The sequence below is a fragment of the Tribolium castaneum genome, chromosome 6 (assembly GCF_031307605.1).
Source record: "Tribolium castaneum strain GA2 chromosome 6, icTriCast1.1, whole genome shotgun sequence".
Lineage (NCBI taxonomy): Eukaryota > Metazoa > Arthropoda > Insecta > Coleoptera > Tenebrionidae > Tribolium > Tribolium castaneum.
In genome coordinates, this window is record NC_087399.1 from 12,206,844 (window position 1) to 12,229,973 (window position 23,130).

The 23,130-nt window shown below is 32.1% G+C and overlaps 1 protein-coding gene across 2 annotated transcripts in view; it reads left to right on the top strand.

Moving 5' to 3' along the window:
- Positions 1-21,385, top strand: part of LOC657834 (uncharacterized) — a 34,194-nt gene extending 12,809 nt beyond the window's left edge. Inside the window, exons 4-15 of one of the 2 annotated variants that reach the window (XM_015982277.2) lie at positions 36-666; positions 2,402-2,695; positions 2,746-2,973; positions 4,460-4,623; positions 10,903-11,001; positions 11,053-11,128; positions 11,179-11,235; positions 15,101-15,154; positions 18,041-18,146; positions 18,239-18,365; positions 18,524-18,675; positions 20,692-21,385. In XM_015982277.2, coding sequence (XP_015837763.1) covers positions 36-666; positions 2,402-2,695; positions 2,746-2,973; positions 4,460-4,623; positions 10,903-11,001; positions 11,053-11,128; positions 11,179-11,235; positions 15,101-15,154; positions 18,041-18,146; positions 18,239-18,365; positions 18,524-18,675; positions 20,692-20,815 — 2,112 coding nt within the window. In that variant the 3' untranslated portion in view covers positions 20,816-21,385. The remainder of the gene's footprint in view (positions 1-35; positions 667-2,401; positions 2,696-2,745; positions 2,974-4,459; positions 4,624-10,902; positions 11,002-11,052; positions 11,129-11,178; positions 11,236-15,100; positions 15,155-18,040; positions 18,147-18,238; positions 18,366-18,523; positions 18,676-20,691) is intronic. The other variant, XR_001575264.2, reaches the window with a different exon arrangement.
- The last annotated feature ends 1,745 nt before the right edge of the window (positions 21,386-23,130 follow it).

Here is a 23,130-nt window from a genome sequence, read left to right on the forward strand (position 1 = left end):
CCTAATATGATTCAAATAACGTTGATTTCTTGCAGCTTGAAAAAGTTGTAAGTTATGAAATCCGACGAAAGATTCGAGCTCAAATTCGAATTGTTAAAAAATTGATTTCGGAAGGAAAGTTAGTAGAAGTTAGTAAAAAAACAGTTGTTCGGGAAAAAAGTCCTGTGAAAACTGTGAAGCAATCACAGGAAACTGTTGAAAAAAGAAGCACAGAATATAGATCATCCTATGCTTACAATGAACGGAAAAGTTCCTCTGAATGTACGAAAGTAACAGAAACCAGAAGGAGTCAAAGTCCTGAAACGAAGCGCAGCATCAGAAAGAGTCAAAGTCCTGAAACCAAAACTAAACGAGTAACAACAAGTCCTTCCAAAGTGTTCACAACTCAATTGAAGAAAACTTCTCCAGCTTCCAAACCAGTCGTTACAACTGATACAACACCAGAATGGGTCAAACAACGAAATTTGAGGAAAGTTACGGATACTACAGTTACGACTACCACTCGAAGTTCTGTTGCAAAAAAATCGAGGTCTAGTCCAGTTAAAGAAACCAAACCCACCGACAGCATCACTTCAAGTTACGGAGTAGGGCCAACAGATGAGAATGGGAGTCCGCTGTTTGGACTGAGAGCGTTAAGAGCCCAGAATAAAACTGACACAACTAAAGGTAAAAAATCCGTTAATACTAATGAATAATTTAGTCTAAAACTTGTTCTACAATTACAATTCATCAACCACCCCTTTCAAGTCATAAATTGCACTCTAAACTGTTCGTTGAGGTACTATTACCATGACTCCTGGCGACCTTTTTCGCGTACACAAAAACATCAGTGACTCACACATTACACTTTATCACTTGTGACACTCACAAATGGTTATTACGAAGTTGAAATTGATTTGGTATTGATTTCAATGTTTTTCCCCAAAATAAAAGTTTTTGCAATCTCAATTATTGAAGGCACTGAGTCGCTATTACTCATTTGTGCTTTAAACAGTATAGATTATTAATCACTTTCATTATCAAATTAGTATATTAAAGAGTTATTTTTGGTCGGATTTTTCTCTGATTTATGAATTGTATCTTCTCTATTTTTCTTTTGTGTATTTTCAGGTTTTCCTTTCTGGGTGTAATATTGTGTTTTTTTGGTTATTTATTTTAATGTCCGGTTTCTCTGGCATGCTAATTGATTAATATTTTGATATGCTTTTATCCGGAGTTTTTTTTTAAATAAGGTTGATAAAAATATAAAATATATATTAATCATTAGATCTCTTATTGAAGCTATAAATTATATTGGGTGTAAACTTATTAAAGTGCGTGAATAATTTATCACTAACTTTTTGAGAAAATGCGACGTTAGCATTTAAATATTTTTGAGACAACTAATACGTTTCTTTGTTTTTTAAGGATTTTTTCAGTCTACAACTCGTAAATATTTCATTCTCTCTTAATTTCCTTCCTGTCTCTTATTTTTGCGTTTTGTTTTATTTTTTTTATTTGTTTATTTTCTTTTTTATTCGCTTGTGTTATTGGTAGATTTTCGATCCTTTTTTTAAGCATGCTCCAAAGATAGTTTCTTTTAGAGTTTTTGAGCGGTGATGTAAGCTGTAAGAGTTTTTTTTTCTACTACGTTGTACATATACCTTGTTTTTTATAAATGTTGTTATCATTTTTTTCATTTTCTCTTCTTTTTATTATTAGTATTGTTGTCTGTTCTTTGTAGGATTTTGTGCATACTCGTTACGTTATGTTCCTTAATATTTTTTATTTTTGTTGTTTTTGACTTTTCACTTTTCTTTTTTATGGCAGTGACGTACTTACTTCTTCTGCTTTTTGGACGTTATTTACATTTTGTATTGCTGTACCTATCTGTATGCATGCATGTATTAGACCTTTTTTAAGGTAATTTTGTTTCTTCACTTTGCCAGGTTTGTGATTCTACAACTAAAAATTTTAGTCAAAAGTATCCTTATTTAACATTATATATTCCAAATAATGTGACTTCATTTTTGTTCTACAGTTCGTAGTTTTATTAATTATTATTATTATAGCCAAAATATGGTTTTTCCACTCTACCAAAAATAAATAAAAAACTAAATATTGAAATTGATCTAATACGACTTCTTTCTAAACAAAATTTTGTGACAATTGCGCAAGTAAAACAACTTGGTCTAAATTTGTATTTATAAAAACACTACCACTAAAAATATTATCACGATTACAATAACCGAAAGTTCATGTCAAAAGTAAAATTTTTTGATCTAAAATTATCTGAGAAATCTAAATCTGTCTTCATTTTTGTCCTAGGAGTCGTACTTTCAAAAATGTTGGACAAAATATGGTTGATTTTATTTTTCTACTCAACCAAAAATAAATAAAAAATAGTATAATATTTATTTAGTTCAAGGAACGGTGATAAGGAGCCAATACTATTCCGAAAACGGGCAAGAACCCGTTGGTGAAATTAGCGTAACGAAATACTCGAGCGACCCCAAAGACTTGGGAAGAGACGAAGATGGGAAAAGTAAAGGAATCACAAGCGTAACAACTACACAGAAGTTCGGTTATAAAGATACTCCTTCACTTAAAAGTCTAACAAGTTCGAAAAAGAAAATCGAAGACGAATCTAAAACCACTAAACTTAATCGACGAGGATCGGTGAAAGCTCTATCGCAGAAATTCATTGAAAATGCTGGTGAGTCTCCAAATTGATTAATTTCGTTTCTTAGGCTTATTTTTCGGTAGTTGAAACCTCGAAGAGTGAAAGGCAGTCATCCTACCCAAAGGCAGGATTGATTTTGCGCACTTCTAGCTTCAAGGAAACAGGAAGCAGTGATAGTCGAGAGGGGTCCACCGAAAGGACTGTGACTGTGAAGACGTCTTCGTCCAGAACTGTGGCGGGGGAGACTTTCTTGACGAATCGCAGTAAAGTGACCGGTGTACAGGATGTCATTAGCAGGATGAAATCTGAAGGTAATTCCCATTTTCAGTATAAAATGTTATTTGGAACTTGTATTTGAGTTATCAAATTGAGCAAAAGTTTCGATAAATTTGAAATGAGGTTAAATTCAAGTTCAAATTGTTCATCTAACAGTTTATCAATTTCTAAAATAATTTTAGCATTTAAAATAAGTAATTAATGTTCAAAAATTTCATGGTTTGTGGGTAACAATTTGAATTACAAAACAGTCTGTTATAATTTATTTCAACAATTATTTATTATTCCAAGAGAACAGAATAATTCTTAATTTTGACTTAAACGAACTAAATTTTCATCAATATCTCAAAAACTCTCAGTCTCAGATGAAAACTAACAACAACAGATTATAAATTCTAAGACAAATCGACATTACAAAAGTAGAACAATTAAGTTTTTTAACGATATAACTTTTTTTACCCCAAGTGCCGAGTATGATCAATTTCTCAAAAAATATTGTTTGTAGATGCAAAATGGAACCAGGTCTGAAATTTTGAGGAAAATATACATAAGAAAAGCAAAAATTTTCACTTGTTTAAAAATGAAAATTATATTATTTCAAAAATTAAGCAAAATAAACTAATTAAAAATTAACTTAACAAACAACTTCAAAGGTGTATTAAAACGCTTTAAAAAGAAAAAAATGTAATGTTTGACCTAATTTAGTGATTCTTTGCCACAATACAAAGATGACTATTTTCGGCTCAATTCGGCAATTTTTTAACCAAGTTTGGAGACATAATTGCGTGTTTGGTTAAAAAACGTTCTCAAAACACGCTAAAATATTACATCATTTTTTAATTTTTCTTTGCGTGAACGTGGAAGGCACGCAAAGAAAAGAAAATTCTTCGATAAGTTTAAATTATCCAACAATATAATAACTAAACGCTAAAATTGTGACCTGATGAAGATACAATACAATAAATAGAAAAAAAAATAGAAAAAATAAAAAAAAATTCTTGCATATAATTATTGTTCAGCATAAAAATGCGCAACTTTGCCCTAATTTAACCAACCTTGTATCTCTTATAATAATTATGATCCCCTTGTTGGAGTTCAAAAAACGAACACTTTGTATACCATACCGTCTTTCATGAAATCAAATTAATATTGTGTTAGGGAAACAAAAAAACACTAAAAAATAATAAAAACGTCACTCGGATAACGTATAACAAAAATATGTTCTAAAAGAAGTTAAAAAAAGAAATGACGCACAAACATGTAGTTTTGATAACAAATTATAGCCAAATTTCATAAAAATCGGTTACTTCATTAAAAAAATATAAAAAAACGATATTAATTTTTGGACTTTGACGCTCTTTTATCTTTTCGTTACACTCTGTATATTTTAAAACATCTCGTAGGCATTCTTTGTCTATTTAGAGCAAAAGGAACTGCGACAAATTATCCAAAAATAATCTGAATTTCGTCGAACCGCCCCCGAAAACACACATCGTTGTCACAAATCCGTCCATCTTGCAGATATTCGCGAAGGCGACAGCTCCGAAGACGTCGAAGCCAGAGGTCTGTTGAACAAGTTCCTCGGTGCCCAAGTGATCCTCTCCGGCATCGAATCGAGCGTCAAATCGACGTCAAGCAGCAACGCCAAACGCAGCAGCAGCACAAAAGTCACAACAACGATCACGGTGAGTTTTTTCCTCCCAACCCAATTATAAACATAAAACGTAAGGTTGCCGACTTATGTGGTGCTCTATTGCAAATTAAAGACGCGCCGCTACTAATTTTGGACGAATGACGTCAAAAACACAACGACGCTCGCTCAGATTGCCGGTGGAAGCCTTCAGTGGCTGTCGAAATTTAGTGCAGTGCACGACTTTTCCTAAATTCGAGGATTTAAACTTCATTTTTCAAAAAAAACTGTAAATTAGGTGAGATTTTTTAAAATTAATTAAGCACGCATTAAATGTTGCAATGTTTGGATTATGTGCTATAATTAGCGATTTATTTTTAGCGCCATTAAGAAATGCATCAGATGACTGCATCACTTTATAGTTTTCCGCCTTTTCGTAAAAACGTAATTTTTGAATTTTTTATTTTTTTTTGTTCTAAGTATGAAAGCCTAATTTGGTGCGATCTATTTCTAGACAAAAATGTGCGACGTTAATTGCGCGTAATTTCCAAAAATATGTTAAGTCATGAAACGCAAAAGGCAAAAATCGCTTTGTGATTTTTGGACCAGTCTGTTTTTGTCTTTTTCTAAAACCAATGTTTTAACCTTGTCACCACACAAAATTTATGAGGACACGCAAATATACGAGCACTAAATCCGTCTTTTATACAAAAATAAGTGTGAATTTTGCTAAAATTAATTCATTAAAGGTTAAATATAATGATAATTAATTAAGACAAATTAATCAATCAAGAAATCTACAACCCCTTAGTAATTTATTGCCAATTACTTGTTTTGTGCTCATTTACAGGAAAAAGCAAACCTGTTGAAAGATTGAAGAAGGTAAAAATTCTGTTCTTTTTTATCCAACTCAATTTTTCGTGTGGACTTTGACAAAAATTAGCGAAAAACTCAGTTTTTTTTAAGATCAGAGCTAAACTTAAAGCTCTAACAAGGTAAAGATTATGCAATTTTCGACCCACTTTAATGATTCTTTAGCTTATCTTTGACAAAATTTCATGAAATAATTGCATTTCAGGCAGAAAATCTTGTTCCTTTTCGTCGTAATAATTTAGTGATTTGTTGGATTAAACGATGTGAAATCATTTCGTTTTGTCCTAGAAAACCTACTAAAATTCTAAATAAGATAGAAATTCTGTTATTTTCCAGATATAATCTAGTGTTTTTCGTTTCGGTTTCAACGAAACCTCGGGATTTTATACCCAGTTTAGTGATTATTTAGATTATCTTTGATAATATTTTGTGAAAGAATTACATTTCTGGATAAAAAGAGTTTATAAATGTGATTATTTTCACTGTAATTTCAATAGTAATCGATAAGTTTTACTTATGTTTCTAAACATCAATAAATGTATTTCCATTTCGATTTCTAGAAAGCATATAAGCAAAAGTTGTGTAATTTTGGACCTAATGTGGTAATAATTTTTTGGTTTAATATTGAAAGAACCTTAAGAAACAAAAAACCATTAAAATTCTCGAAAGGCAGAAAAGTGGTATTCCATTTAACTTAGTGATTTCTTTTGTTTATGTCTTGGTGAAATCTCATAAAAAATCTGAGTTTGAAAGTTAAAAATCGTACTTGAAAACTCGAAAAATATAATTTTTACACAATTTAGTGATTCTTTGACATATCTTTGATAATATTTGGGTAAAAATTCATTTCTGGCTGAGAAGCATATTAAAATTCTCGAAAAAAGCTTAAAATTAGGTCATTTTCGACATAATTTAGTAAATTTTTTGCTTAATATTGACAAAACCGTGAGAAATAATTACGGATATGATATCTAAAAGTTAGGATATGAAACAACGTACAAATAAAATGTTCGCGTCCTCGATAGTTCCGTTAATGTCGCTAGAGAGCGCAGTTGTTCCATTACCATTTAAGTTTTCAGAGCAATGAATTTGAAAAAAAGGTTGTATTTGTATAACGCTAAACACATAGCAAACAAAAAATAGAGCCAAACAAAGCATTAAATTCTCAATAATAAAACGTAAACATAATAAAAAAAATTATCGTAAACTAAATTTAAAAAAATTCAAACTTTAACCAATTTGCAGTCCACCCATATTTTTTAAAAAGCTGTTACAGATGCATGTTAGGAATGTTAAGAAGAAAGTTGCTGAGAATTAAGTTTACAATAACAAAATCCGCGAGACCATATCCCCATATTGTTACACGTTTTTTTGTATCTTCAACCGTATGTGCTGCATTCGGAAAAATAAAAGGTGGGACGCAAATTGATAATTCTAAGGGATAATTCTTTGCGCACCGTCGCCGTCGCATATTTTTCAAAACGCTGGGAGTACGTTTAAAGATACAACAAAAGTGTAAAAAACAAAGTTGAGGAGGATTAAATTTCCTATAACAAAGTCGTAAACACCATATTTTCATCTTCTACAGTTTAGGTCTAAATTACTTCTCCATTACTTGACCACGGTGAAATAAAATAAATCCGTCGCTTCAGCATCTTTGAACGTCTTTTGGGCGTAAAACGTTGACGATAGAGATACGGTCTTCTGGCCTTTTATAAAGGAAATTTAAGTCTCTACATTTTTCTTGTATCTTTAATCGTATTCGCAGCGTTTTGAAATATACAGACAGCAGCGCAAAATTTTAATTTTAAATATTTTTTTCTCAGGATCCTTATAAAAATTTTAGTTATTAACTTTCGTCAGTTTGATAAAAGTGCAAAGCTCAACATTTTTGCCTTTTTTCCAGGTAATTAGTGAATTAGTTGGATTTAAATTAATTTAAAATGATTTAGCGCTGAGACGGTATAACGCTCGAAGCGCCCTCATTTTTATTCTGCTGTACAATTTGTTTGGGTTCAGAAAATCCTGAGATTTTTTTTTCTTGTTTCGTCTCCTAAGTTATAGTCCTCTGTAGTTTTGGCCTAAAAAATGTAAAATTTCTCGAAAAGGTAGAATGGTATTTTCTATGTAATTTAGTGATTTTTTGTTTGATTTTAGCGAAGTCTCTCGAATACATTGAGTTTTTAACGTCAGAGGCTTGCTTAAAAACTCGTATTTTTGACACAGTTTAGTGAATTTTTTGTATTTTTTTGTACATTTCTGACAAAAACATGTTAAAGTCATTAAAAAAACGGCAGAAGTAACCTTATTTTCTCTTTAGTTTAATAATTTTTTACATAAGTATTCCAATAACGCATTTTCTTTCTAGTTTTGTTCCGAAAAGTTAATTTTTTAAGATTAGACACGTGCTTCAAATTTAGTGATCCTTAAGCATATCTTTGAGAAATTATTGCGTTTTTGGATGAAAAACATCTCCGCTTTCCTCCTAATTTAGTGATTTTTTTCTTTGGGTTAATTTTGATGAAAACTAATAATGTTAAATAATAAATGTTTTAGTTTTCAATCAAATTTAGTGATTTATTGAAAAGTATACGTTTACTAAATCTGATTTGTGAATTACAAAAGAATTGTTGAAATTAATTTAAAATTCATTGGATATTTTCAATTACATAAAGTGGTAAAAGAGTGAATAAAGTTCTTGACCTTTTTGGATTGACTTTTTGAATAACTAAAATAGTATCTACACAAAGGAAAAAGGCCACAAAATGGAAACATTTAATAGTTTATTTTAGATTAGGTTGTGAGTTTAAGGGCCGGTTTGTAGAAAGCTCTGATAAAAATTAATTCGTTGTTAAAATTTAACAACGCGAATGGGACTTACCAAATTGCATCAATTTGGTCACGTGATCAGTTAAACATGCATTTAATTGCGAATTAAATTAATGACGGTTCTATAAACCGGTCCTATATGTTTTACACCAAAACATTTCTTCTACGACTTTTTCGTAAATGTTTTTCGGCTTTCTGCTAATTTCGATGAATCTTCCCACCGTCAATAATATCGAATTTTTTGTTGATCTTGGAATTACCTCGAGGTTTACTATTTGTGAAAATAATGTGTGAATTTCCTCCGGGCCGCACGCCAGGAGAATGTTTCGTTGGTGGTTCTAACCAAAATAGGCGAGTCGATTAGACGTTTTTAGTGAGACATGCGCAGTATCGCGACGCTTGGCGTCCTTGTCCTCAACAAACGCCGGAAAAAGACAGTGGGAGGACTAAAGTCCGCAGAAGAATGTTGCACTTTTTTTAAATCACGTTGTGGTGATGATTTAATTAAGGTGGTGGCAACGTTAAATGTTCTTCCGGATTCTTGACTTGGTGCTAAATTCTAGGATTCTATTTAAACTTCCTGCTCGAGATGCATTTCGGGTTCGAAAGTTGGCCCTATTTTAAGGCTCTGCAAAAATAAACGCTCACTTTGCACACTTATTTTTAATGATATAGTGTCATTGAACCACTAGAAAAAAATCAGAACCGGACCAGTCTTCCAAATCTTTGAATTTTTATTATAAAAATATTTTTTCGGAAATTTTTCAAGTTGCAAATTGGCATACAAAAGTGAGGTGACGCAAGTGAAAAACCTGTAAAATAAATTTAGCATTGCCAAAACTTACAAAAGAAATTTCTATAAATGAATATTTCGTAGAGAAAATTTTCACAAAGGATTTGAGGCGTAGTTACTACGTTCTATGGGATAAAAACAACTTTTAAAAAGTAAATATCCTTGACTGATATATCATAAGAGAAAATAGCAACCTATTAAAAGAAGCTGTGTATATAACGAGTAAATTTTGTAAATATTAGAAATAAAATCTAGAGAACAGAATATTTCAATAATTATTGAACAAATCCGAATTATTGGACTAGTATTTTAGAAGGAATTTAAATTCAAAATTTTTGATTGCTTGTGATAAACAATGAAGAATTTATTTACGGCGTATAAAACCTTCAGCAAAATGTACCTCATCTTACAATATTAGTTTTGTCGAAATTTATATTTTTTCCAGATTTTCAGATCAGATCAATCATGTACTATTTTTGTGATTCACTGTTTTATTTGGTTTTGTTACGAGTTTAAATTTTTGCACATTAATTACCTGACTATGCACTCTTTTAGTTTTGTTAAAGTAATTCACTGAGACGCGAATAATAAAATTAAAATAAATGAAAATAAAAACTGAAACTAAAAAGTATATAAATAAAATGAAAACGATACCTACACGAAGCAATGAAAAACTAAGATCAGAGGCGCGTATTTGTAATTAACATATTTTTTATCAAAATGTACCTATCTCTGACGACAGATCGGTAAATATAAAATGTAAAAATTACTATTTAGTTCTGGGTTATCAAGCTTCCTAGCTTTGTTTTTTGTTTTTTTTTAATTTGTCATTAAATTTCTACTCTCTCAAAATTTTATTTTTTAGTAATGAGTTCTTTATCAGATTATGCTTTTTTGTGTTTTTCTTTAATCTTTGGAGTTGTTTGCGTTGTCAATGTTTTTTTGGTTCAAATTTATTTGAGTTCTAATAATTTTAAGTCCATTTTTTAAGCTTTTCGGCTTAACTAAGTTTTTTTAAATTTCAGACTCGAAGCCATCAGTTTTCAGTTCAATTTTTTATTATTCAGTTCAGTTTTTTATTAGATTTATCTTGTTTTTGACTAAGAAACTAATTTATGAAATTTCGTTAAAAATGAAAGCCAAAATTTTAAAATTTTTAAAATTTTATTTCAAATCTGGAAAAAAACGTACACACTTTAAAATCTCGAGATATCAGAAACAAATTACAACTGTAAAAATGTCTATTGAAATAGGGATTGTAAATCAGGATTTAGAAACCAAATTTAAAAGTATGGTTTTGGTTTGATTTCGCTTACGTTTTTGAGTTATAAGTATTTTGCAATCTTACTCAAATGGGATGTGTTTTCCAACCTTTATAAGATTAAAAAATCGGTAGATAACCATAAGTGGTTGTAAATGTACTACCTACATTGTGAGAAGTGCATACATAAGTAAACAAGACATGTTAAAAAAGTTTCCCGTTAAACCAACTGTTGCTACCGATATTAAAACTTATTAGATCTGTTTTGTTCTTTTATTTTAATTTACAGTTAGACTGTTAAGTATTTCTTCTGTATACTATTGAATTAATATAACAGAAATAGATATTAATAGAGAAAACTTAGCTGGGGCACTTTATATAAGAATAAGTTAAAAAACATTATCTTTGAGAATAAATTACCTGTTTTATCTAGGTGTCATTTATATTATCATCTATAGTCTAGTGAAAGGCTATTCGGTGCAATATTGTTGTGAATGTTTCCAATATAATTACATTTTTATCAAGGAATATTTTAGTTTAAGCAAAATCATTATTTTAATCTTGTGCTTTGAATGTAGGAAGGTGGAAAACCAGTTACCAAAACTCGCGTTTTTCAACACCCTATAACCGACGAAGTTCTTGAGACAGTTTGGGACGAACAAACCTTGCGATTATTGGTAATATCAAATTTCAGTTTGTTTATAAATCAATTAATGTAAAACTTGCAGTTAGAGCAAAGTACTGATTACGAAGAACGCCGAAAAATCAGAGCTAGACTTCGCCAAGTGATGGCAGAACAAGAAGGTATAGTACAAAAACGAATCAAGTTTGAGGTTTCAATGAAAATTTTCCAGCATGCACAGAATTAGTAGAGAAGGCCAGTCAGGATCAAATCGGTACAACATTCGAGGGTGAGTCTCAACTACTTCCTCTTCTACAGGGCTTACTCGAAGCTCCTGATAACGAACAAACCGCCGATTCAGGAACAGAATCTGGCGAAGACCAACGAAACGGTCTTATTGCAGAAGTGCAAAACGCACTTGATAAACTCTCGGCGAGTTTATGCGATGATACAACCGACATAACACCAGAACGTCGTGCTTCTCTCCTTCAATTAGTCACAAAATTGCAAGCAGGTCTTGCTGCGTCACTACCCCCTCCAGAAAGACGCTCAAGTGTTCAAGGACGTTTCAGACGACGACAAAGACCCAACAGACACACTGTCGGAGTCAGTCGTGAAGAACTAGCAGACGCTAGAAGATTAATCGAAGAGATTTCCTTAACTCCACAGAAAATTTCAATGTTGCAAAAGCAAAACTCCGAGGGTTGTGTTGGAAAAAACACGACCAGTTCGTTTAAACCGTTTTTGACGCAAAAAAGTGTTGTTAAAAATGCCGTAGCTAAACCGTTCAGCAGTTCGAATAGTACTGTTTCGGGGAATTCGTCTTCAGTGCAAACACCAACCGATCCGTCGGAATCTCTGGATCTACTTTTTCAGGAAGAATCTTCGGGTGAGCAAAACATACACAGGTCTTCGTCAGGAGATGTAAGCATTAAATCTGTACAAAACGCTGTGAAACAAGCAGCTGCGAGAAAAAGTACAGAGAATCTGATGGAGTCGGAGGAAACCGACGAAGATACAACTGTGAAAGCTCACACTGTTAATACTATTAACTCGGAAGAACTGAAGTTACAACAACCAGATCTGATCATGCAAAATAATCCAATCTATCAGCAGCAAGACAAAATGAATAAATTTAATTCGAAAAAATTGAAAATGAAACGAGCCAATACAATCGATATCCCCAAACCCTTAAATTTCTACGAAGAGGATGACAGTGATAGCTCTTTACCTGAAGAAGATTATTATCAACGCAGAAGAAGTAATTATCTAGCACTGAGAGGACCAATAAGAGTTGGAAACCCAAATACTAAAAACACAGTCCCGGTGTTTGAACCTAAGACAGATAACGATAAAAAATTCCTAGCGTTCATTAACAAACACAACGAAAACACCACGTCTAGAACCATCCAACAAAAAAATTCACTTTGGTCCAAACCTGAGGCTAACCACGGTTCCATTTGGACCAACAAATTTGGAAACATTAAAAACACATTTGAAAAAGCATCAACTCAATCGCAAAACTCCGCTCGTCAGTTTTGGAAAAGTGCCGACGATGCCTTGACCACTGGTCCAAAATACGATGGGCCTAAAATTAGTAAGCAAAGTGCGCGAAATCTGCGCCAAATGTTTGAAGAAAAACAGAAAAATGTTGTAACCGGGTCGCTTAAAGTGAAGGCTTTCGAACCGCACAACAAATTCGTCCCTCAACCGCTTCCCGTTAATAAATTTTCGCACGCACCTCAATCGGCCTTTAAACCCATACCGAAAAAAGCGACCCTTCAAATTTGTAAAACACCAATTAAAACGAGCGAGGAAAAAGAACCAGTTTTTCTGTATAGTCCCAAACCATTAAATGAACCGTCGTTGAAACCATGGGCAACAAATCCTGGCGAAAGCCGCGTTTTAAATTTGGCTGCTTCCAAATTTGAGAATGTTCCACAAAACGAACCCCCAGTTTTTAAACCACGGAAATTGAGCAGGGAAAAGTTGGTTTCACCCTTCCAACAACAAAGCGAAAAGTTGAGTGCACCGTATCTTGTCAAAAGTGTGGAACAAGGTAGAAACGTGAAGCAGTTGACTGGTCAATATGATAGAAATTATGCTGGATATAGCACCGTTAAATATGCTTCTCCTAGCGCACCGCAACATCAACAACAGTTCAACTATCCGCAAACAAATCAATATCACCAACCTCAAAATCACGGATATCATCAGCATCAAACACAGCAATTTCAACAAAATCAACCTCAGTATACCTCAAGTTACCAGTATCAACCTCAAACTCAAAAAATTCCTCAAATTCAAACTCCACCACCTCAAAAAACTTCTCAACACGAGAGAAACGAACCACCAAAATACGAATCGCAAGTTTCTGTTGAAAGTTTGAAAGAATACAATGCTGTTAGCAGTAGAGTGATGACGGGTCCTGTATGTCAACAAGCGACAACAGTTCGCCAAAAATCGCCAATGAATCGTGACGAACATGACATGGCAGCAGCTCTAAATCTGCGAAATTCGCTCCAAAAAATCCAACCAAGACCAGATACTTCTCCCCAAAAAGCGGAACCAAAGAAAGAAGAACCCAAAAACTATAATATGGCAAGTGGCTTAAATCCAAGACCAGTGACCAAAGACCAAAAAGTGGAATCAAAGCAACAAGAGACCAATAACTATATGTATAAAGACACTCCACGTTTTGAGGCCAAAAACTACGTTTTTGAGGAGCCAAGGAGAGAAACTCCACCATTTGAACCCAAAAACTATAATATAAATTCAATGCAAAAAATTAATCCAAGACCAGATGCTTCCCAGAAAGTGGAAACAAAGCAAGAAACGGCACCTTTTGATCCCAAAAGCTGTGTTTTTGACAAACCAAAGAACGAGCCCAAAAACTATATCTTTGAGGAACCAAGGAGAGAAACTCAAGTTTCTGAGTCCAAAAACTATATTTTCAACAATGTTGGTTCTAATTATCAAAGGGAAACGCGGCGTGTGTCCCCTAACAGCTTTAGCTACAAACCGCGCGAAGAGGCGCCAAAAGCTATATCACCTCATAGTTTCACATACAAAAACCGTGATAATAACCGATCAGCTCCCGTTGAATCTTTAGAGATAAACGCAAATGGTGAGTCGATCGTGACGTCGAAATTCCAAATCCCTGTGATTAACGTACCCGAATCTCCACGACCTCCCACTCAAGAACAAATCGCGAATAAAGCCGGTTCTTGGCACCAAATTTGTATGCTCAACCAACAACCAGCGCACAAACCATCACCAAGAGCATCGCCAAACGCTCGAACCGTTTCCAAATCGAAATCGAGTCATTCCCTCGCGTTACCAAAACAATTCGAAGCCGGAATGACCAAAGACGAAATGGCCCAGAAACGAAAGACCATGGAAGCGTTTTTGAGCGGGAACAAATCACCTCAATCGTTGTCTCGTAACTCATCGAGTGAAAATTTGACCACCACAAAGGTGGTGAAAAGATCAATAAATCGAGTGAAGACTTCGGAAAAACTCTCAACTGGTGGAGGATTATCGCGAAGTCGCACCTTGCCGGATATAGTGTGTCCTGAACTGCTAGACGAAGAGAATGTGGATAAAGCTTTCGAGGCCTTGTTCAGGTCTAGCTAAGAATTGAGGGACAAGTAAGGGAAAAGCACACCTCTGCATTCCATTATTCCTACGTGGAAGTCGTTTTTTAATGTTTAGATTGTAAGAGTTTTTAGTCGAACGAAACCCGTCCGTTGTAATCGAATAGAAGTTGTTTGTTGTTGAGGAGAGAGATTGGTGTGTTTGGAGTGCGCACACCAATCGCAGAAAAAGGGGGTCGTCGAGATGATTTGAAAGGGTGAGAGTGTGTTGGTGTGCGCACCCATTAATAACCCCCCTCTTGCCACGCCAACGCCACATTTTTCTATTGTACACAACGTTCTTGTAGTTTTTGTTAATCTACTTTTTTGTTTTTTGTTTCATCACACAAAGCACTTGCTATGGCGTGCCAGCTTTTGTTTCTACCCCAACCCCTTCATTTTTTCTTCTTGCACTTGAATAACATTCCGTTTTGTCTTTTAACAATTTTTTACCATGTGATTAATTCATTGCAGATTTCTTGTCTTTGTTAAAATAGAATAAATTTCTCTTGTTTTCAGAAGCCACTCACACGAAGAAAACCTTTTCGGAGGGGCCTGTTACAACAACGCAAGGTAAGGATCTACACAATTATTTCGTGTTTTTTTTCGTTTGTGCAAAATATAATAGGCCGTATGCATAAATTTGAGTAAATGCTTTTACTTCCAATTTTACAAGTAAATGATTTAAATTGTGTGATTAAAAATGTAAGTATAGGCTTTTATTAAAAGGAAAAATTAAAAGCATATTGGGCAAGTATTTGCTTCAACGTCGAAGTGTTATTCAAATCCAAATAAATAAAATGCTTTTTTCATTACTTAATGAGTAGATACTTATCTACTTCAAAATTGCTGATTCTAATAGCAAGAGCATCACTTTTTGAAAGTAAGACGTTAAACTCGAAACAATGGTGAATGTTCTGCAACTTTAAGGTAAGAAAAACTTACAACCTCGCGAACCAGAATTTACATTGCTTTGAACGAAAAAATTTTCAAGCTTTGGCCAGATATTTTTTTACCTCAGAACAATGAAAGGCGAGGAGATGCCCTACTGGAAATTCATTGAATAACTATTTGCTGCTTTGTTTTACACAGTGTTGGACAAAAGTATGGAACCAAGCGTTTTATATCTAAACTATGCACCTTAAGGAAAAAAAGTTCATCATCAACTACTTCAAAATTTTTCGAAATTCCTTTTAGTTTTCTAGTTATTATTTTTTTTTAAATGGCACCACACTACGAAGAGTTTTTTGAAAAAGAATATGCTTTAAAATTTACTTTAATTTAATATTTTAGTTTTTTTCAAATAAATTATTGAATTTGCGTTGCGAGGTCATTACGACGGACTTCCGGATCGAAGAGCTTGTATCTATAGATGTTTTTATTCGAGCAATTTGATTCGTTAATTGTAATAGAAAAAATTACCCTTTTGAAAATTATAACACTGAAAACTTTACCACATAAAAATTAAAGCATTTACTACGAAGTAAAAGCAACAGTTTATTCATACTAATCAAATGCTATTACTTTTTTTCTTCAAGTATTTGCTTTTACTGTGTACTCATGCTTTAAGTAATAAATACTACAACTTTATTCATACGGCCCAATAATTGCTTCCATTTGCTGACTCATATAATTATGTTGGTATTTTGAATTTTTAGCAAACTAATTTGTTGTATGTTTAAATGTTTTGTTCTAATCTTAATTCTTCACCTATCTATTTATTTCTTTCACCTTTATACTTAAATATATTTTGAACATTTTGTATTCTCAACGTATTTACCTGTGCTCTCTTTTTATATTTTTTGTTTTTTTTACTTTCTTATCCATCTTCTATATTTTCGTTCTTTAATTACTCTTTCTTTTTAGTTATTTTGGCTTTATGATTTAGGATGTTTTTTCTTTACATTGTATTTTTTTTTTCATAATTTATTTCTATTCTCTTTAACCTCTGACATTTTTTGTAACGGTAGTTACCGCAAAGAAACTTTTTGTGCCTTTTGTCTTTTCCTCGAATTTTCCTTAGAATCCCGAGTTATATTTTATTAAAGTCATGTTTTTCTTTATTATTTACCTTACTTTAGTGTGTCTCTAAATGTTTTGTGATTTATCATTTCTACATTTTACTTTTTTTTTGTTACAAATAACAATATTTGCATTATTGTGTCTATTTCTAGTCTTTCTATTTCTTGTATTAGGCGCTTTGTTAATTTGGTTAATTTTTTGTTCGTTCTTTTTTCGTATCTTAATTCCTTCGGTGTTCTGAGTCTGTTTTCATCTTCCTTATGTCTCTTTTTCCTGTTGTTATTATTAGTGTTTTTAATGTACTTTTTTGTCTATTCTACATTTATGTATTGTCCCGTTTCTGATGTTGTTTTATTCTTCATAATTGACATTGTTTTACTTTTTTCTCTACTCTCTCTTTTTTCTCTTATCTACCTAGCTAGTTCCCCAGTTTTTTGTGTTATTATTAATTTTTCTCTATTATTTTGTCACCTTTTTTACTCGTTTTTGCATTTGAATGTTTTGGTGTTTTTACCTTTCGTCAATCATCTGTTAGTTGCCTATATGTTTTTAATTTCGCTCTTACCTTATTTACCTTACTTTAGTGTGTCTCTAAATGTTTTATGATTTATCATTTCTACATTTTACTCTTTTTTGTTACAAATAACAATATTTGCATTATTGTGTCTATTTCTAGTCTTTCTTTATCTTGTATTAGGCGCTTTGTTAAGTTGATTAATTTTTTGTTCGTTCTTTTTTCGTATCTTAATTCCTTCGGTGTTCTGAGTCTGTTTTCATCTTCCTTATGTCTCTTTTTCCTGTTGTTATTATTAGTGTTTTTAATTTACTTTTTGTCTATTCTACATTTATGTATTGTCCCGTTTCTGATGTTGTTTTATTCTTCATAATTGACATTGTTTTACTTTTTTCCCTACTCTCTCCTTTTTCTCTTATCTACCTAGCTAGTTCCCCAATTTTTTGTGTTATTATTAATTTTTCTCTATTATTTTGTCACCTTTTTTACTCGTTTTTGCATTTGAATGTTTTGGTGTTTTTACCTTTCGTCAATCATCTGTTAGTTGCCTATATGTTTTTAATTTCGCTCTTTTCTTTAGAGTACATTTCTCTGCATTTAATGTTTTTTCCTATCTTCTTTTGAATCTTTCACATTACTTTATTTCTTTATGCTTCCTTGTGTTCCTATTTACTCCTTTTAATTTCATCTACATTTCTGTATTGTCTCTTTTGTTGTTTTTTCTTTTTTCTATATAATTTACGTTTCTTCAAAAAAATTCTACTTACAAGTTTTTTGCCTGTGTATTTTTTGTTTCTTTTTGTCTCTTTCTTTTTTTTAAATACATTTCAAAGTTTTTTATTTGATTAATGCAATTATTTATACAGACTTTAAAATAAAGCAATCATTTATGTTATAATTGAATGTTACTTCTTAAATTCCAGTTACTTCGAGAGTTACCAGTACTCAGCAAATTCAGTCGAAGAAGCCGATTTCACCTTTCGCCAAATTTCGTCAATTGGACAAACAAAACAGCCTCAACTCTCCAAGGTAAGACAAACAAACCCCAAATAACACCTCCCCAAATATTTCAATTAACTTTCGGCTTGAAATCGCTGACTAATGCTTGGCTTGGTCTGCAGTACCCCTAAGACCCCCTCCGGCAGTGGCCCCCTTTTTAAATTCACTGATCCAGCAGTGAGTCAAAGTGCTAGCACCATCAAAGACAGGCTCCTGTTTTGGTGCAGAATGAAGACTAAGGAGTATGAGGTATGGAAAAATGGGTGTTTTGTGTGTGGTTGCTTCATTTAATTCGCCTTGATTGTGTTTTTCTTTTGCTACTAAAAATGAAGCTTTCGTTTATTGATGTGTTCTATTGTATTGTAATTCACACCAGTTTAATTAAATTTATTTGACACATTTTTTAGAACATCCAACTAGACAACTTCTCAACCAGCTGGGCAGACGGATTAGCTTTTTGTGCCCTCATCCATCATTTCCTTCCGGATGCGTTCGACTACCATGCCCTCTCGCCGAAAAATCGCAGGCATAATTTCACGCTCGCCTTCCGAGTGGCTGAGTAAGTAGATATTATTAATTATTATATTTAAAAAAATCAAACTTTACCTATTTGCGCACTATCATATTTTTCAAAATGCTGCGAATACAGTTACAAGATACAAAAAAATATAAGAAAGAAAGTGATGAATATGTTTCATATTTAACGGTAATCAAGAATCGCCAATTAATTCAATCCTAAAACGTTATTTCACATACGAGTACACCAAAACTTCAGTTGCTTCAAGTTCTTAAGTCATATAATTATTGCATCTATTTTGAATTGCCTTTCCGTATATGTTTTTATTGTTTAAAGTTTTTTTGTTTTGTTTTTGCATATATTTACCGATTTATTTTCTAAAATGTTGTTTTCTCTGTTAAAAGTTTATTTTTTAAGTACTGCTTATTGTATTTTTCTATATTTTTGTTTTTTATCTTTTTTATCCATCTTGTGTATTTTCATATTTTCAATTCAATTATTTTGCAGCGATTTTAATTTAGTTATTTTGTCTTATAAATTGGTACCAACCTTAAATTGTTCCCTTATTTTGTCTAACTTTCGGTCTTTGATACTCTTATAACTATAAAGGTAAATGATCACATCTCTTTGTGTTATTTTCGATTATTTCTTCTTTTGTGTATTTTGCTTCATAACTTTTTCTTTATTTTTTACTTTGTTGTATTTCTAGGTGCTACCTGATTGATCATTACATTTTCATTTTGCTTTTTGTTTTTGTCATAATAAATATCAAATCTTCACTTTCTTGTGTTCGCTGTTAAGCTTTTTCGTATTTTTATTGAGTATTTCGTTTATTAAGTTGATCAATGTTTTGTTCCTTTCTGAGTCAGTTATCATTTGCTTCAGTCTCTCTGTGTATATGTCTTTCTTCATGTCTCTGTTTATTTTGCATTCTCTGTATTATTAACTTTTTTTGGCGTCTTAATGTTTTTTTATGTAGTTTTGTTTTTGTTTCATTCTTTACTTTTATAGAGTGTTTTATTTCATCTCTTCTCTATTTCTCCCATCGCACAGTTTTGCTAAGTTTTTTTGGCTCCTTCTCCAGTTTCAAATTGTTTTATTGTGGTTTTTCTGATGTTTCTGTTTTTTGCAATTTCTGCATAATTTAATTTTTCCGCATTTTAGTTTTTATTTACTTTCTTTTATCTACATTTTATGTATTATCCGATCATTTTATTTTTTATACTTTGCATTTATAATACGTTTATTAACGTCTATCAGTAGGAGTCGTTTATGGCCCATTAAAGTACAGAGTACTTTAATGAATTTAGGGGTATTTAGTATTCAAGAGTTTACTACCATTACCAATTGACACAAAATTACCTAAACGACAAAAAAATTTCATTAAAATAAGCAAAAAAGGGGCGCAAAGTATAAAAACAGCATAACATACTCCTTTTATAAGGGTTTGCTTTACCAGTTTTAAATTATTTTTATGTTAAATGATGTTTATGTCCTTTTTCATTAATTTGTACTCTTATCTGTATTCTGTTTTTTCTGTCTTTTGTTTCTTCATTTTATCTTTGACGTTACCTAGTCAATGTTTTTAATAATACCTCTCTCTTCTACTTCCCCTCTCTCTATCCCCATTTTCTCTTTTAACTAGTTTTCTTTTTCTGTTATTCTTAATGGGTTGTTTTCGCATTTTACTTTTTGATATTTTTTTTAATTTTTCTAATTATGACATATGTCCTTAATATTTTTTTATGTTTTTAATCTAAAAGTTTTTTGCTTTTCGCCTTTTGTCTTTGTGTTTTGTTTTGTATATCAAATATATGTATATTTTCGGATTCTTTTCTCCAACTTTAACAAAAAAGTGGTCAGGTACAGCATTAAATTTTCACTAATAAGAGATAAAGGAAATATTTTCGAAAAATATGGGACGAAATTTTCTAATTTTTAATACGATATTTTTTTTCTCATGTTTGTCGTGAATTTGGAGTCCAGACGCACGAAGTGGGTCTCTGTCGTAGTAGGCATATTTTTTCTGTAGAACTAATAAATAATGGTTTTTCGTAGTGAGAAGGCGGATATAGCACCGCTTCTTGACGTCGACGACATGGTGGCCTGCCGTAAACCGGATTGGAAATGTGTCTTCACCTACGTACAGTCCATCTACAGACGTTTCAAGGACGAAGATTGAAATTTCGACAAAAATGTTCCTTGTATTAGTTTTAGGCTCCTACTTCTTCAATCAGTTCCTTGCGTCTACATTTTACCACAAATTGTTGTTTGTAAATTCGTTTTTTATTGCTTTAATTAATTAACGTGTATGTTATTGTTCTGTGATCAAGTTAATGTATTATGGCATTTTCTTATAGGTGATACTGTATGTAATTAATTTATTGTTTGACGATCTGCCCAGCGGTTTTTTATAACAATATTTTTTCTACTTTTTATGCAGATTTAACGATTGTATTAAACGCTTATTTATTAACTTACATTTAAGGATGATTTTATCAAGGGTTGTTGCTTTTGCCATGAGGTATGTAACTAATAAGAGTTAATACAAGTAATTTTTTTATATTGATAACAGTTTAGAAAGAGTCGTTGGTTTATACTATATTATGGAAACTATTAATATCAGTGCCTGCATGAGTAAAAGACAATAATCTCAATTTGTTGCCTAAGTTAAGCTATGTGCCTTGTAAAGTCTTTATATATTTTATAAACAGATTTGTACTTGGACTAAACTAATAAACATATATTAGCAGATCTTCGTTTTGTTCACCCGTTGTACAATTTGTCTATAAATGAATATGATCGTAGTATTAACAATTTGCCGCTTCTTTCCAGAAAAAAAAAACAAAACAAAAAACAATGTTAGTATATGAGAAATTTAGTTTACTGGTTGCCTGATGAGATAAAAACTGGTAATTTTAAGAAATTTCATAGAAATATGATGATGAAATGCGGCAATTTCAAATTCCCGAACCACCTGAAATCCTACACTTTTTATAAACATTCCGTACATTTCTGTTTTTAATAAAAATACAAAATTTTGAGGAGTAATTCCAAAGGTCACAAATTCTTAAGTTAAAAAAGAAAAAAGTTTCTATAGTAACGTTATCTACAAAAATATAACCCAAAATCCGTCCTGTTTTATATGACCAAAGCAAGGACGTTAACCTCCTTGGACCGAAGGAACAGAGAATGGAAGACAAAAACGATGAGAGAATACATAAAGACATTAGTAAATAAAGAAGAAGGAAGGATGACAGGAGAATGAAAAAAGAAAAAGAGAACAGTGATACGCAAACCAAACACAGGAAAAAAAGAAGATGTAAAATAACGTAGAATAGAAAGGAGAAAACCAAACTTAAAAATCTGGTATCTATTTTCACTGCAGTGTCTTCGAGTGCATAATTATTACTTAATTATATCCTGATTTTCTATCGGTGGACACTTCAACACAAAGCACTTTGCCCCTTCATACATGTAAATCTGGTTTTAATTAAAACTTGTGGGAACGACTTTGGTTTTTCACACTCCTCTTCTTATCACTTGATTACTATTTAATTAATCAAACATATTTAAAACAACTAAAATCAATAATTTTTTAAAAAGGATGAAAAATGCCACTCGTATTGTCACCGTACGCAGGTAATTGTTTTTTTACCATGTTTGCTAAGTGTTATCACATGGCTCAGAGGTTGTCTTTGATTTTCTATGTATTTTAAAATGACAATTATAGCGTTTGCATTGTAGCCCTTTGCTATATTTATTCTACTTATTATGTTTGGCTCAATGGACCAATTTGTACCATTTCAAGTAAATATAAAAATTAAGATTTTTACGTAACACATCTGTAAACATTTAGAAATACATATAAATTTATTTGGATTTTTTTGGCGTATAAATAAAAATTGCAATGAAAATTATAAACAACGTAGCGTCCATTGGACATTGGACACATACATATGCAGATGAAGGTTAAACAATTTGCGTTAGTGTGACTTCCCGTTTTGGGGATGAACTGGCCGATCAGACCGCCAGATCTGACGAGCCAAACTTTTTCCTTTGGACTTTTTGAAATCTCGCGTTTACCATAACAATCCACAACCTTGCAAGTATTGAAAGGTAACATTGAAAAAGAAATCAACAATTTGCAGTCAGATATTTAGCGAGAAACAGTTCAAATGCTGTAACATGAGCTCAAATGTGCTCGAACTCTGGAGGTGGTCATATAACCGATATCATTTTTTCAACTTAACGTCATCAGTTTTACAACTTTTTATAATCTTTCCGAGAAAACAGAACCCACTTATTTTTATTTTTAACAAAATGGTAGCCAATTTACATTGTGACAATACTTTAGCCCCACCCTATATCATGGATGTTTTTATTCAAATAATTTGATTCGACAAATTTTGTACAAATAAAAACATCCATACCTACAACCACTTCGGCCAAGTTCGAATATTCTTTGTAATGAATTCGGAATGCAACTTTAATATA